At 49.3% G+C, this 14,220-nt stretch overlaps 1 protein-coding gene across 3 annotated transcripts in view; it reads left to right on the top strand.

The window, feature by feature from the left end:
- The window catches only part of PI4KA (phosphatidylinositol 4-kinase alpha), a 351,394-nt gene that overhangs the window by 318,892 nt on the left and 18,282 nt on the right, over window positions 1-14,220 (top strand). For all 3 annotated transcript variants that reach the window (XM_063964791.1, XM_063964790.1, XM_063964792.1), the window contains one exon: window positions 1,764-1,843. In XM_063964791.1, coding sequence (XP_063820861.1) covers window positions 1,764-1,843 — 80 coding nt within the window. The remainder of the gene's footprint in view (window positions 1-1,763; window positions 1,844-14,220) is intronic.

Here is a 14,220-nt window from a genome sequence, read left to right as displayed (position 1 = left end):
GTTTGGCCAAGAAGAACTTGGTACCCGGAACTTCAAGAGATACTAGAAAGGATCTTGATTCAGCAAGAATCATGTCTGTTCCATGACTTACCGCAGCCGCGTTGACGGGTGAACGCCGGATCCTAAGGGAAAAAGGCATTCCGGAAGAGGTCATCCCTACCCTGGTCAGAGCCAGGAAGGAGGTGACCGCACAACATTATCACTGCTTAGGTGAAAATGTGTTCCATGGTGTGAGGCCAGGAAGGCTCCACGGAAGAATTTCAACTAGGTTAATTCCTACATTTCCTGCAAACAGGAGTGTATATGGGTCTCAAATTGGGGTCCATTAAGGTTCAAATTTCGACCGGTCGATTTTCTTCCAGAAAGAAATTGGCTTCAGTTCCTGAAGTCCAGAAGTTGTTAAGGGAGTACTGCATATACAACCCCCTTTTGATGTCTCCAGTGGCACTGGGCGATCTCAACGTAGTTTGGGATTCCTAAAATCACATTGGTTTAAACAACTCAAATCTGTGGATTTGATATATCTCACATGGAAAGCGACCATGCTGTTGGTCCTGGCCTCGGCCAGGCGAGTGTCAGAATTGGCGGCTTTATCTCACAAAGCCATATCTGATTGTCCATTCGGACAGAGCAAAGCTGTGGACTCGTCCCCAGTTTCTCCCTAAGGTGGTGTCAGCGTTTCACCTGAACCAGCTTATTGTGGTACCTGCGGCTACTAGGGACTTGGAGGACTCCAAGTTGCTGGATGTTGTCAGGGCCCTGAAAATATAGTTTCCAGGTCGGCTGGAGTCAGGAAATCTGACTTGCTGTTTATCCTGTATGCACCCAACAAGCTGGGTGCTCCTGCTTCTAAGCAGACTATTGCTCGTTGGATTTGTAGTACAATTCAGCTTGCACATTCTGTGGCAGGCTTGCCACAGCAAAAAATATGTAAATGCCCATTCCACAAGGAAGGTGGGCTCATCTTGGGCGGCTGCCCGAGGGGTCTCGGCATTACAACTCTGCCGAGCAGCTACGTGGTCGGGGGAGAACACGTTTGTAAAATTCTACAAATTTGATACCCTGGCAAAAAGAGGACCTGGAGTTCTCTCATTCGGTGCTGCAGAGTCATCCGCACTCTCCCGCCCGTTTGGGAGCTTTGGTATAATCCCCATGGTCCTTTCAGGAACCCCAGCATCCACTAGGACGATAGAGAAAATAAGAATTTACTTACCGATAATTCTATTTCTCGGAGTCCGTAGTGGATGCTGGGCGCCCATCCCAAGTGCGGATTATTCTGCAATACTTGTACATAGTTATTGTTACAAAAATCGGGTTATTGTTGTAGGAAGCCGTCTTTCAGAGGCTCCTTTTGTTATCATACTGTTAACTGGGTTTAGATCACAAGTTGTACGGTGTGATTGGTGTGGCTGGTATGAGTCTTACCCGGGATTCAAAATTCCTCCCTTATTGTGTACGCTCGTCCGGGCACAGTACCTAACTGGAGTCTGGAGGAGGGTCATAGGGGGAGGAGCCAGTGCACACCACCTGATCGGAAAAGCTTTACTTTTGTGCCCTGTCTCCTGCGGAGCCGCTATTCCCCATGGTCCTTTCAGGAACCCCAGCATCCACTACGGACTCCGAGAAATAGAATTATCGGTAAGTAAATTCTTATTTTCTGCACCCTAATTTGTTTCACATAAAGTAAATGCAATGTTAAAGCTTCTGACATTAATGTTTTACTGGTCTTTAATGCAGACTTTAACCTAATGTTCTGTACTCAGGTTTGGCAAAGAAAACAAACCGGGGAACACAGTTGCACAAATACTACATGAAAAGGAGGACGCTGCTTTTATCCCTCTTGGTAATATCTGACTTTACCATTATCAAACTGTCCCTATGAAATAACTTTATGTGCTCTCCCTTATGTTTATAGTAAAAAAAAAAATACAAAATGTGTATTATATCACTTGTTTCCCCACATATATAAATACATTGCTTTCAACATACTCACATTTCTCTTACGTCCTAGAGGATGCTGGGGACTCCAAAAGGACCATGGGGTATAGACTGATCCGCAGGAGCTTGTGCACCCAATAAAGACTTAAACTGGGTGTGAACTGGCTCCTCCCTCTATGACCCTCCTCCAGACCTTTGTTAGACTTTGTGCCCAGGAGTGAATGGACACATACTAGGGGAGCTCTACTGAGTTTCTCTAAAAGACTTTGTTAGGTTTTTTATTTTCAGGTAGACCTGCTGGCTACAGGCTCCCTGCAGCGTGGGAGTGAGGGGAGAGAAGCAGGACCTACTTCTTCTTAGTTCAAGGGCTCTGCTTCTCGGCTACTGGACACCATTAGCTCCAGAGGGTTCGTTCACTTGGTGCGCCTAGCTGCTTGTTCCCGGAGCCGCGCCGTCACCCCCTCACAGAAGCCAGAAGACAGAAGCCGGGTGAGTATGTGAAGAACTGAAGACTTCAGTGACGGCAGAAGACTTCAGTAACGGAGGCACAGCGGTCGCGCTGCGCTCCATGCTCCCACACACCAACAGCACTCTCTGGGTGCAGAGCGCTGGGGAGGTGGGGGGGGGACGCCCTGGGCAGCAAGTTACTGTTTTCTTAATAAGGCTGGCAGTGAAAGCATTTCAGTGCCTTGGCACCGTGTCTCATACCCCCACCAGCATGCTACAGCGCGCGGCGCGCCATTGATCCCCCGCCGCCGGCTTACACGGGTGCAGGGCGCTGGGGGGGGGAGCGCCCTGGGCAGCAAGTTACTGTTTTCTTGATAAGGCTGGCAGTGAAAGCATTTCGGTGCCTTGGCACCGTGTCTCATACCCCCGCCAGCCTGCTACAGCGCGCGGCGCGCCATTGATCCCCCGCCGCCGGCTTACACGGGTGCAGGGCGCTGGGGGGGGGGGGGGAGCGCCCTGGGCAGCAAGTTACAGGTTTTGTTTTTTAAAGCGCTGTAATATAGTGCATTTGAGGTGCCGGGGCTCCGTGTCCCAGACCCCCGTCAGCATGTTATAGCGCACTACGCGCCATTTCTCCAGCGCCGCCGGCTTCCATGGGTGCAGGGCGCTGGGGGGGAGCGCCCTGGGCGGCAGTTACTGAGGGCTGTTTTCACGGGGAAAAAAGGTGAATACGATGCCCTGGACGCCGCGGCTGATGCCCCCGCCAGCTGCGGGCGCGCTGCGCGCTGGTGCTCCCACACGCTGAAATGTTTGCTTGGGTGCGGGGCGCACGGGGCGCCCTGAGCAGCATTAGTTTCCTATCGTATATAGTGTATTTACACTATATACGGTGCCAGACCTGTATCTATATAATATAATGGGGCTATAGCGCGCCGAGGGGGGCGGGGCTTAGCCCTCACACATACAGGCTCAGCGCCATTTCTCTCTGTCCCCGCCAAGAAGTATGTAATGCACAAACAAGGGGAGGGGGGTGGGGGGCACCGTGTTTTAGTGTTATGTACACATATATAACACTAGTTGAGTTAGGAATGAGCATGAAATCATTCTTGTGTGGATTTTCTGTGTGCTCCCTGTCAGATATACCCATTTTAGTACACTTGTGTTGACAGGCGTGAGTGTTCTGTTATAAACACCTATGGGGTTCACTGTCGGCATCGCCGACGCACCTGGGTACTTGCTACAACATAAAAAGTAAATATTATATGGAAAGGTCAATGGTATGTGGGTGACCCTGTCGGCACCACCTGTTGTCACCAGGGGTAACTGGACATGTTGTATCTGACTTATACCTGTGTATATACAGTTGTACGTTGCTTCCCTCAGACCCCTTGGGGTCGCAAGATGGTAATTTTGCCTGGTTACTAATCCCTGCTGTCGACGAATACTAGGGTTTTCTGTCGACTATAATGTTTCCTGGTAGATCCACAACTGGGGCTTTTCAGTACATGGTCATACACGTTCAGAACACATTAATGTCACTGGGGACCAGAAGCCTCGGGACAATCCGATTATACGTATGTTATATGTATATTTAGGATATGTGGCTATATGTGTATTACAATATGTAAATTCATATGATGATTTATGATGAATACTGGTGTAATAGTATTCCTTCTCATGTGCTGGTCGCTCTGTTGATAAAGCTCTAGGTCGGCCGTGACTCACACCCTCTCCAGAAGTCCGAAGGGTTATTCTTTTTCCGCCACGGTTGGAATATTGTGAAAGTCAACGACTGGTCGACACGGGGCCCTGTCTAAACGGGTCGTATACAGGAAAGCTAAGTGATATGATTATTTTTCTATGCTGTGGGCTTTTTGCATTACAGGCACATGAGGGAGTGTTTGTGTTTGGTAAGTCATAAAATAGATTTACCCTAAAGAGAGAAGGGAGGTTCCTTATGTTGGATCCTCTCTATAAATTTGCGGCAGGCTGCCGTATGTATACAGGTAGTGAGGCCGGGGGACTGCTGAGGCTGACTCCGAGAGTTACTGGAGCTTTTCCCTGGGAGGGGGGATGCCTCAGTTCAGCCAATCTCTGTGGATATTCCTGGTAAGTCTAACTTCGGGAGTTAGATTCCCTGGCAACAGTTGGTGACGCATTCTTTTGAGGGGTGCAGTCATTTTAATCGGTTAAATACAGTTTTTTGTTTTTTCCCTTTCTGTACAGCCTGTGAAAGGTGAAAAGGTAAGAGTTCTGCAGCCTTGTTAGGTTCGCAGATGAGGATGTCGTTTCTATTTTACCACATACACCACATGTCGCAGAGTTTATGTGGAGGGACCCCGCTCCGGTGAGGACTCAGTTACTACTTTCAGTTAGTCCACGAATAGACTAGGACCGGTGAGTTACTTACAGTATCCAAAGGGGGACATTCTGGAGTACAGATGTTTCCCCTCACTGGTTTTCTAATGGATTTTGCTGTTTCCCCTCTGGAAGGGGAGGTAGTACGGGACACCGTACCAGGGGTGCGTCAGGTTCAGGGCCTTGTCCTCCTGTCCCGGTTATATAAAAAAAAAAGTTTACATGCGTTGTTCTACGCATTCAGATTACCTGGAGGGATAGCCAGGATTGTCTTGGCCATTTCCCTGGAGTGATGGTAGTATGATGGTTTTCTTTCAATAGTAGGAGCCATTGTTATTCTGTACTGAGATGTTCGCCTGATTGAGGCGAGGTCAAGAAACATGTGGTGCAGATCGTTGTTTCTCTCTGACTGTTTTCAACACAGGGATGGGCTGTTGTTCCCAACGGCGCAGATGTCGGAGGTAGTATCAGGGTAGATACTGAACGGTTGAGGTGCTGTGTTCTTCCTGTGGAAAAAAGGTCTGAGGATCCTGAGTCGGATCAGATTTGTAGTGCCACTCCATCAATATGTTCTGTTGATGAAGAAGTTGGGTGCGGACTCAGAGGCCTTTTCGGTGAGCAGGTTGAATGCCAGAGTGGTTTTCATGGGACCTGTTAGGAATGTGGTCCGGGTCTCACCGGCACATGCACCGGACTATAGTTCTAATGACCAGGATATCACTCCTGTGGTGTCTGCTCAGTTCTCACCTCCTAGAGGGATGATGGTTCGGGATCCAGGATTAGATCCTGGTGTCCATGTATGCAGATCGCCGAGGCTGGAGAGCAGTCCTTACATGGGAAGTATTTCCAGAGGTAAAAGTCAAGGTGCGAAGCTTGTCTACAATAAGCTTTCTTGAGTTAAGAGCGGTTTTCAACGAACATATTCTTCGCGATCTGCCCGTGTTAATTCAGTCGTACGACTTGACAGCAGTGGCGTAAGTAAGTCGATAGGGCGGAACAAGGAACAAAGCGGCAATGGCAGAAGCTGAAATAGTTTGCCGCTGAGTGGAAAGACTGGTATACGTTATAGTAACAGTCTTCGTTCCGGACGTAAACGAAGGTGAAATAGATTTCCTCTACAGACGCGCTCTACATCGGGGAGAAAGACTGTCGTCATCAAGAAGTTTCACAGAAGTGACAAGTCTTTGAGGAGTGTCTCAATTGGGCTTGTTGGCGTCTCACCTCAACGAGAGACCTCAGGAATAGGATTCCAGGTCAAGGATCACTCAAGCTATAGCAGTGGACGACCTCGTGATACCTTGGGTGTTTTCTGTCGGTATATGTGTCCCCTCTGCTTTCTCTCTGATGAAGGTGATAAACGTAAGAAGAACGGAGGTTCCGGCGATCCTCATTGTTCCGGTCTAGCCAAGGAGGGCTTGGTATACAGTTCTTCAAGATTTGTTCATATAAGATCCCTGGCCTCTTCCTCTACGGGAGGAACTGTTACATCAAGATCCGGGCGTGTGTCAGGACTTACCGCGATTGCTTTTGACGGCGTGGCGGTTGAACGCCATATCCTAGTCCGAATGGGTATTCCCAGTGAGGTCATTTCCACACTTTTTCAGGCTAGAAATGAAGTAACGGCAAAGCATTACCACCGTATTGGGGTTTCAGGGCAGTTTTGGCCTTATAAATTTTCTTTAAAAAAAAAAAATGGCCACCTTTCCGTAAGTTCAGACTTTTGTGAAAGGTGTACTGCACATCCGACCTCCATTTGTGGCCCTATTGGCACAGTGGGATCTTGACGTGGTGTTGCGTTTCTTGTGTCTCACTGATTGGAACCTTTATTAAAGGTTGTATTTTCTCTCTTGGAGAGTGGTCATGCGTTTGCCCTTTGGGAGACTGCGAGGCGGTTGTCGGGAGTAGCGGCTTTGTCTCACAAGAGTCCCTGTTTGATCTTCCAAGTGGATCGATTTGAGAACTCGGATTGTAGTTCTGCCTAAAAGGGTTTTCAGGGTTTATTAAAAATCTGCCTATTTTGATGCCGGTGGTAACTTCAGCATTGGCTAATTCAAAGTCTCTCGATGTAGTCAGGGCTTTGAAGATTTATGTCGCCAGTTGGGCTCAGTTTGGGGTAACAGTGACTCTGGTTGTCCGGTATGCTCCCAGCGTGCTTGGGGCGCCTGCGTCTCTGCAGTCTGTTACACGCTGGATCTGTGATACGATTCGGCGTGTTAGTTCTACGGTTGGATTGCCGTGACCAAAGTCGGGGGAGACGCATTCTACTAGGTAGGTGGGCTCTTATTGGGCGGAGGCCCGAGGTGTCTCGGCGGGTTAACTTTGTCGAGCGGCTACTTGCTTAGTTTTCAAACACCTTTGTTAAGCTCTACGAGTTTGATACCCTGGCTGATGGAAAAATCATGTTTGCTCAATCGGTGCAGCAGAGTCGTCCGCACTCTCCCGCCCGTTCTGGAGCTTTGGTATAGACCCCATGGTCCTTTTGGAGTCCCCAGCATCCTCTAGTACGTAAGAGAAAATAGGATTTTAGTACCTACCGGTAAATCCTTTTCTCCTAGTCCGTAGAGGATGCTGGGCGCCCGTCCCAGTGCGTACTGTGTCTGCAGTTATTGATTTTGGTTGCACTTTGTGGTTATTCTTCTCTGTCAGGCTATTACTGACGTTGTTCATGCCATGGCATGTGGTTTCTTATTATTGGTTGGGTTGACACACAGGTTGTGTTACATATTCTCTCAGCATATGGCTGTATGTTTTTCATACCGTGGGCTGGTATTCTGTTGAAGGCCGGCCATGTCTTGCGGTATGTTCGTGGTGTGAGCTGGTATAACACTATGTTTAAATTATAAATTCTTTCCTCGAAATGTCCGTCTCTCCTGGGCACAGTTTTCTAACTGAGGTCTGGAGGAGGGGCATAGAGGGAGGAGCCAGGTCACACCCAGTTTAAGTCTTTATAGTGTGCCCAAGCTCCTGCGGATCCGTCTATACCCCATGGTCCTTTTGGAGTCCCCAGCATCCTCTACAGACTAGGAGAAAAGGATTTACCGGTGGGTACTAAAATCCTATTTTCTTCTTCAGAATCATATAGATAGGACTATATAAAGTAAGGGTATCCGGTCTCTAGGTCGACAATACTTAGGTCGACACTGTCCAGGCCGACCACTATTGGTCGACAGGGACTCTAGGTCAACAGAGTTCCAGGTGGACATGACAAAATGTCGACCTGAGTTTTTCACATTTTTTTCGTACTTTACAATCCATGTGGACTACAGTTGAGAACGGTAACCTGTGCCGAGCATGAGCGGGAACACGGTGCACTAATTGAGAATCCCGGTCATTGTACGGAGAAAACTACACTAAAAAAAGTGCAAAGGGGGCGTGGCCTGGCCTGTGAGCTGTGAAGAGGTGATCTCGAGGAGCTCCTGCCGGCCCTGATCTTATTACTACAATAAAACTGTTTTAGGGAATCCTTAACCCCTCTAACATATCTTACTGCATACCTCTACCATCTGGGACCAGAGGGTCTGGGTTGCGGAGCCGAGGAGCCCTTTTAAGGGTCCCTGCAGGTTGCGGCCCTCCCCTCTATAGAGAGCCGGGGACTACAGTCTGTGCTCCCCCCGGCCGGAAGTGCGGGTCGAGCGGCGACGGAGCTCGGGAGGGACGACTTCTCCCGAGCATATCAGTGATTGCCCTGTGCCTGTCTGGCCTGCCGCAAGACACCCCCCCCCCCCCCCCCCCTGCTGTCTACGCTGCACGGAGCGGAGACTCGGCGCACGGAGCGGGGACCCGCCACTCAGCGCGGACGCGTCTCCCGCCCGCCGGAAGCTGGGAGCCCGCACACAAAGCCCCAATCCCCCCCCCCCCCCCCCCCCCTGGCTGTGAGCCGCCTTCTTGCCGGCGGCTTCACTCACCCTCCCCACCAACGATCCGGCTTGCTCCTGGTGCCTCTGGTGTGGAGGCCTGGCTCAGGGGACTGGCGGCGCCATTTTGGTTGTGGGCAATCTGCCCACACTGCAGAAAATAAAAATAAACGGGCTGTGGGGATTCGGGGCCCCGATCCCTTACACAAGCCCCCTCACACTGCCTTGGGGACGTGGCCTGGTGACCGACTTGACGGGTGGCGCTTCTCGCTGGCTCCCGGGGACCATTTGCTCCGCCTGCACTGCGGGCGCTAGCTGAACAGGGAGACCCTGCCAAAACCGGGCCAGGAGCCTCAGAACCCAGGCGCTGACCATCTTGGACCGTGGGTGTCCGAAAAAAAAAAAAAAAAAGCAACGGTGCTCCGGTAGTGGGGTCCCTCGGGACTCAGGTGAGCCTCACCCGCCGCCCCGACCTGCATGACCAGAGAGCCTACGTCCGCTGCTTTCCATCATACTCTCCGCGTTTGCAGAGACCCTCTAACCTCTATATTTTTTCTACTTGCTGTCTGGCGCATAAACACCGCCATGCACTGCCCTGGACTTTTGTTCTCTACTACTCTACCAAGGGGCACTTGATGGCAATCTGATACCAGGCCACGGGGGGATGACCGCCTCCTAAGAGCCATGTTGCCAAACGTATCCTGCTGATCCTGACACATCTTGAGCTACTTGCAAACACCTTCCACACTGTCCCTCTCTAGAATATGAGACGTGCCTCGAAATCCTCTAGAGGGAGCAAAAACAACCAACCTCGGAAAGTCACGAGGTCTCAAGCAGACCTGAGGCCATTCCTCCATCCCACGATTTCCCCACAGATGGAGAATCGCTCCTCTCCCCGCTCCCAGACCTCCCCCTCTGCTTCTCCGACTTCGAATCCAGCTGGGGAGATGGCTGACCCCTCGGTAGCTAGTAGTCGCGAACTCCGGGATATCCTAACCTTCATGAGGTCCCTTCCCACAAAACAAGACCTGCAAGACACTATCAGGAACGAGCTCGCTTCCATCAAAAGCGACATTTCCCACCTATCCGACCGAGTGGTTACTCTAGAGGAAGACCAAGTAGCCAGTGCTTCCTGTATGTCCCAGCTGAGGGATTCTGTCCTCGCTCAATCCAAAGAAATCCGGGCTTTGCAGTCCAGAATGACGGATATCGACAACAGGGGCAGACGGAACAACATCAGAGTCCGTGGTCTCCCGGAGGAGGTTTCCCAGTCTGGTCTAGTAGATGCCCTGTCCAAGATATTTAACAAACTCTTGGGAGCAAATTCGGATAATGTCATCACCTTCGACAGAGCCCACAGAGCCCTTAGACCGAGGGGCCTAGCCACTGACCGACCTCGTGACGTCATATGCCGACTCCATTACTTCGCCCAAAAGGAGGAGATCATGTTCAAAGCCAGGCAACTTGATAATATCGACTTCAATGGCTGCACTATAAGCCTCTTCCAAGACCTTTCCTGGTACACACTACAGCAGCGGAAATCCCTGAAACCCCTGACAGACGAGCTGCGGAAACGTCAACTTCGCTACCGTTGGGGATTTCCATTCCACATTCAAGTCTGCTCCTCCGGGAAATGGTACACCCTATCTTCCCACACAGGCCTGACTCCGTTTTGCACCTCCCTAGGCCTTCCTCCATTGTCCATTCCGGACTGGGAGTTTCCTCTTCCGGATATACCCCCCCATAACCGGGCTTCCAACGAGCGACCATGGCAAGAGGTTCGAGGTACTGGGAAGAGACCCCAGTCTAATACATCTCCTTCCAAAACCGATTAGCTATAATGGACCCATTTGACTGATATTGTTTTTCCCCTCCTACAGGCTTTCTTGCTGTTAATGCATTGTTAGAGGGTAAATTTTTCCTCTCATAGGGTCCACAACCAAGTTACATATCGATCCCTAGTTATTTACAGAGGTTTTTGATAGATGGTTAATATTCGTGATTGGGCTGGCCGGCGGGGGGAGGGGGCGGAGGCTTTGGCTGCTGCCCTTGCCCCCCCCTCTGGCCATCTCCCTTCTTATTTCTTTCTCTCCCCCCCTTTTTCACTGTGTCAGTTTAAATATGTTATTGCTGTTATCATGGTTCGGGTTGCGACCCATCCCCCATTCCCCCATACAACACCCGCCTCTGGCTACATGCCGGCAGGGAGACTGATGAGATTACGGTTCGGTCTCTCTCCTGCGGGTTTTTTGCTGATGTTATTACATTGTTTTTGTATTTCTTTCTCTTTTATCTCTTTTTCCATGCTTGCTCTTCCTTCTCTCTTTTCCCCCTCCTTCCACTTCAAGGTTTCTAGGAAAATGTTCTACTTCAACCCACCATGAGTTCCCCAGGGAAGATTAAAGTGCTGTCCCTTAATGCACGAGGTCTCAACTCACCGGAGAAGAGATCTAGCCTTTTACGTCTGTTAAAATCTGAGAGAACAGATGTTGCATTAGTGCAGGAGACCCATTTCAAGGTTGGAATCCGTAATCCCTCCATCACCAATCGCTATTTCCCAGTAGCGTTTTATAGCAACACCCCAGGCAGCAAATCCAAAGGGGTGGCTATTGTTTTCTCCAGAGACTTACGTATCTCAGACGTTGTTATACACAGAGTGGTACCGGGAAGGTTCCTTGTTTTGACCTGTAAGATCTCTGAGCAAATATTTACTTTTGCGGTGATCTACGCCCCAAACCAGGCCCAGCTATCCTTCTTTAACTCCTACCTCCCGAAACTAGATTCTCTGTTACAAGGTATTACGGTTGTAGGTGGTGACTTTAACTGGACATTAGACCCCAATACCGACACCTCAACTCAAGCCTCCAGATTTGTGGCATCTAAATACCGCCGTGTTAAACACCTACTTCACACACGGCAACTGGCCGACTCTTGGAGAACCCTTAATCCCTCAGGACGCGATTACTCCTTTTATTCACACCCTCATAAGGTTTATTCCCGCATTGACTACTTATTCCTTATCCATAGACACCTCCCACTTCTTATAGATGCCACCATTGGCTCTATCACATGGTCTGACCATGCCCCGGTGACTTTGACCTTGACCCTCCATCACGGCTCTCATAAACAATGGACCTGGAGACTCAATGAGTCTCTTCTATATGACACACTCTGTAAAGAAACCTTAGACAAGACTCTAGACGACTACATTGCCACAAACGTCACGGATGATGTCTCCCACCTGACCGTGTGGGAGGCGCATAAATGTGTCCTTCGCGGGAAGCTGATACAACTGGGCACCCACAAAAAGAAACAGAGGCAGGCCCTGATCTTAGGCCTTTTACATAAAATCCACACCCTTGAGACAGCCCACAAAGTATCACTGTCAGATGTGACCCTAGTAGAGCTATCAGAAGCTCGCGCCCAGCTGAATAAACTTCTCTCTAACAATATAATTCACTCCATCCGTAAATGTAAACAGAAGTATTACCAGTGGGGCAATAAACCTGGTCGAGTCCTGGCTCATGCTATACAAGCCCAACACTCAGCTTCATTTATTAGCTCGGTGAAAGACGCCAGAGGGACCCCCAAATTTAAATCACCTGAGATTGGGGCATGCTTCGCACAATTCTACACCTTGCTCTACAATCTAGAGAACGCTTCCCCTGCTGTAGATCCCCTCCTTTTTCACCAAAAAATAAGAGACTATCTAAAGTCCATCGATTACCCTGTTCTCCCAACCTCGGAGCTAAATATACTGGAAGCTCCTTTCACCACCCAAGAGTTAAACCGGGCCATCTCCTCTATGAAGTCGGGGAAAAGTCCTGGCCCTGACGGCTTCACTATAGCATACTACAAGGTGTTTAAAGATAAATTGTTCCCTCTCCTTCTCCGTGCATTCAACTCAATTACATCTGGCTCCCACTTCTCCCGTGACTCATTGGAGGCCCACGTTTCGGTTATACCGAAGCAGGGCAAAGATCCTTTGGCCTGCTCCAGCTACAGACCCATCTCCCTTCTCAATGTAGATCTTAAAATTTATGCAAAGATTCTAGCGAACAGACTTAACGTGCTGATCCCTCTCCTGGTCCATAGTGACCAGGTGGGTTTTGTCTTGGGCCGAGAGGCCAGAGACAACACTACCAAAATTCTCAACCTCATTCACCTAGCTTCCCACAGTACTACCCCTACCATCCTACTCTCCACTGACGCCGAAAAGGCATTTGATAGGGTCAGTTGGAAATTTATGGAAACCATCTTGGAGCACATAGGCTTAGGTCATAATGCACTCGCCTGGATAATGGCCCTATATGACTCCCCAACGGCAAGGGTTCGCGTAAACGGTACCCTATCAGACCCATTCCCCATAAACAACGGCACCAGACAGGGCTGCCCACTATCTCCTTTGATCTTCGTGCTATGTATTGAGGCATTAGCCAGGTCTATTCGGGCAAATCAGGCTATCAAAGGTTTCACCGTAGGTGATAGTGAATATAAGCTCGCCTTGTTTGCCGACGACCTCCTGGCCATAATTTCACATCCCACTGACTCCCTCCCACACCTAATGAAAGAACTTGATCTATTTGGACATCTTTCCAACTTTAAAATTAATTATAATAAATCTAGTGCCCTTAACATTTCTGCTCCTATAGACTCCGTCGCAGCCCTTAAACGCTCTTTTCCTTTCGCGTGGCAATCTTCCCACATAACATACCTTGGTGTTAAATTGAGCGCCAACGAATCCCAATTGTTCCCTTTAAATTACTTACCCCTACTACACACGATTCGGAATGACTACTCCAGATGGAACATGAAACTTTTATCCTGGTTCGGAAGAATAAATGTAGTTAAGATGAACACCCTCCCTAAATTATTATATTTGATGCAGACCCTTCCGATCCGCATCCCGGAGACCTGGTTTCGATCAATCTCACTCTTGATTCGACAATTTGTCTGGCAACGTAGGAGACCTAGGATTCGTAGCTCCCAATTGACAAAGCCGATTGTAAGTGGCGGCCTTAAGCTTCCTGACATAAAAAATTATTACCATGCCATCCTTTTGAATAGAATCATAGATTGGACAAGATACCGCGAACTTAAACAATGGGTGAAGTTGGAGGGCCTATACATACAACAATTCCCAGAAATATTTCCCTGGCTCCCCTCCCTCCCAAAACTGCTCCTCCCCCACCCCACCATTACTCCTACACTTACTACGTGGAAATCATTGCGCACATTACCTTACATCTCTTCTAAATTTAGCCCCCTGACGTCCTTTCTGGCCAACCCTGAATTTGCACCGGGAATCAACCCAGCCCACTTTTCACATTGGGCTTCAGCAGGTTTGTTCAGGGTCGGCCAGATGGTGTCATCAACTGGAGTCAAACAATTCTCAGAACTCAAGGCAAAGTGGGACATCCCCCAACAGGACTTTTGGAAATTCCTGCAAATAAGACATTTCCTAATATCCAACTCTAGACTCCAAAACGCCGCCAGAGAGATGACCCTTTTTGAGAAACTTTGCGTTGCCGTACATGACCCAACCCACACTATTTCCGCGCTTTACAAAATTGCTTGCCACTCCCAACCTACAGACACTCCATCTTTTGCTGTGGCATGGGAA

The sequence above is a fragment of the Pseudophryne corroboree genome, chromosome 1 (assembly GCF_028390025.1).
Source record: "Pseudophryne corroboree isolate aPseCor3 chromosome 1, aPseCor3.hap2, whole genome shotgun sequence".
Taxonomy (NCBI): domain Eukaryota; kingdom Metazoa; phylum Chordata; class Amphibia; order Anura; family Myobatrachidae; genus Pseudophryne; species Pseudophryne corroboree.
This window is presented reverse-complemented; position numbering and strand designations above follow the sequence as displayed.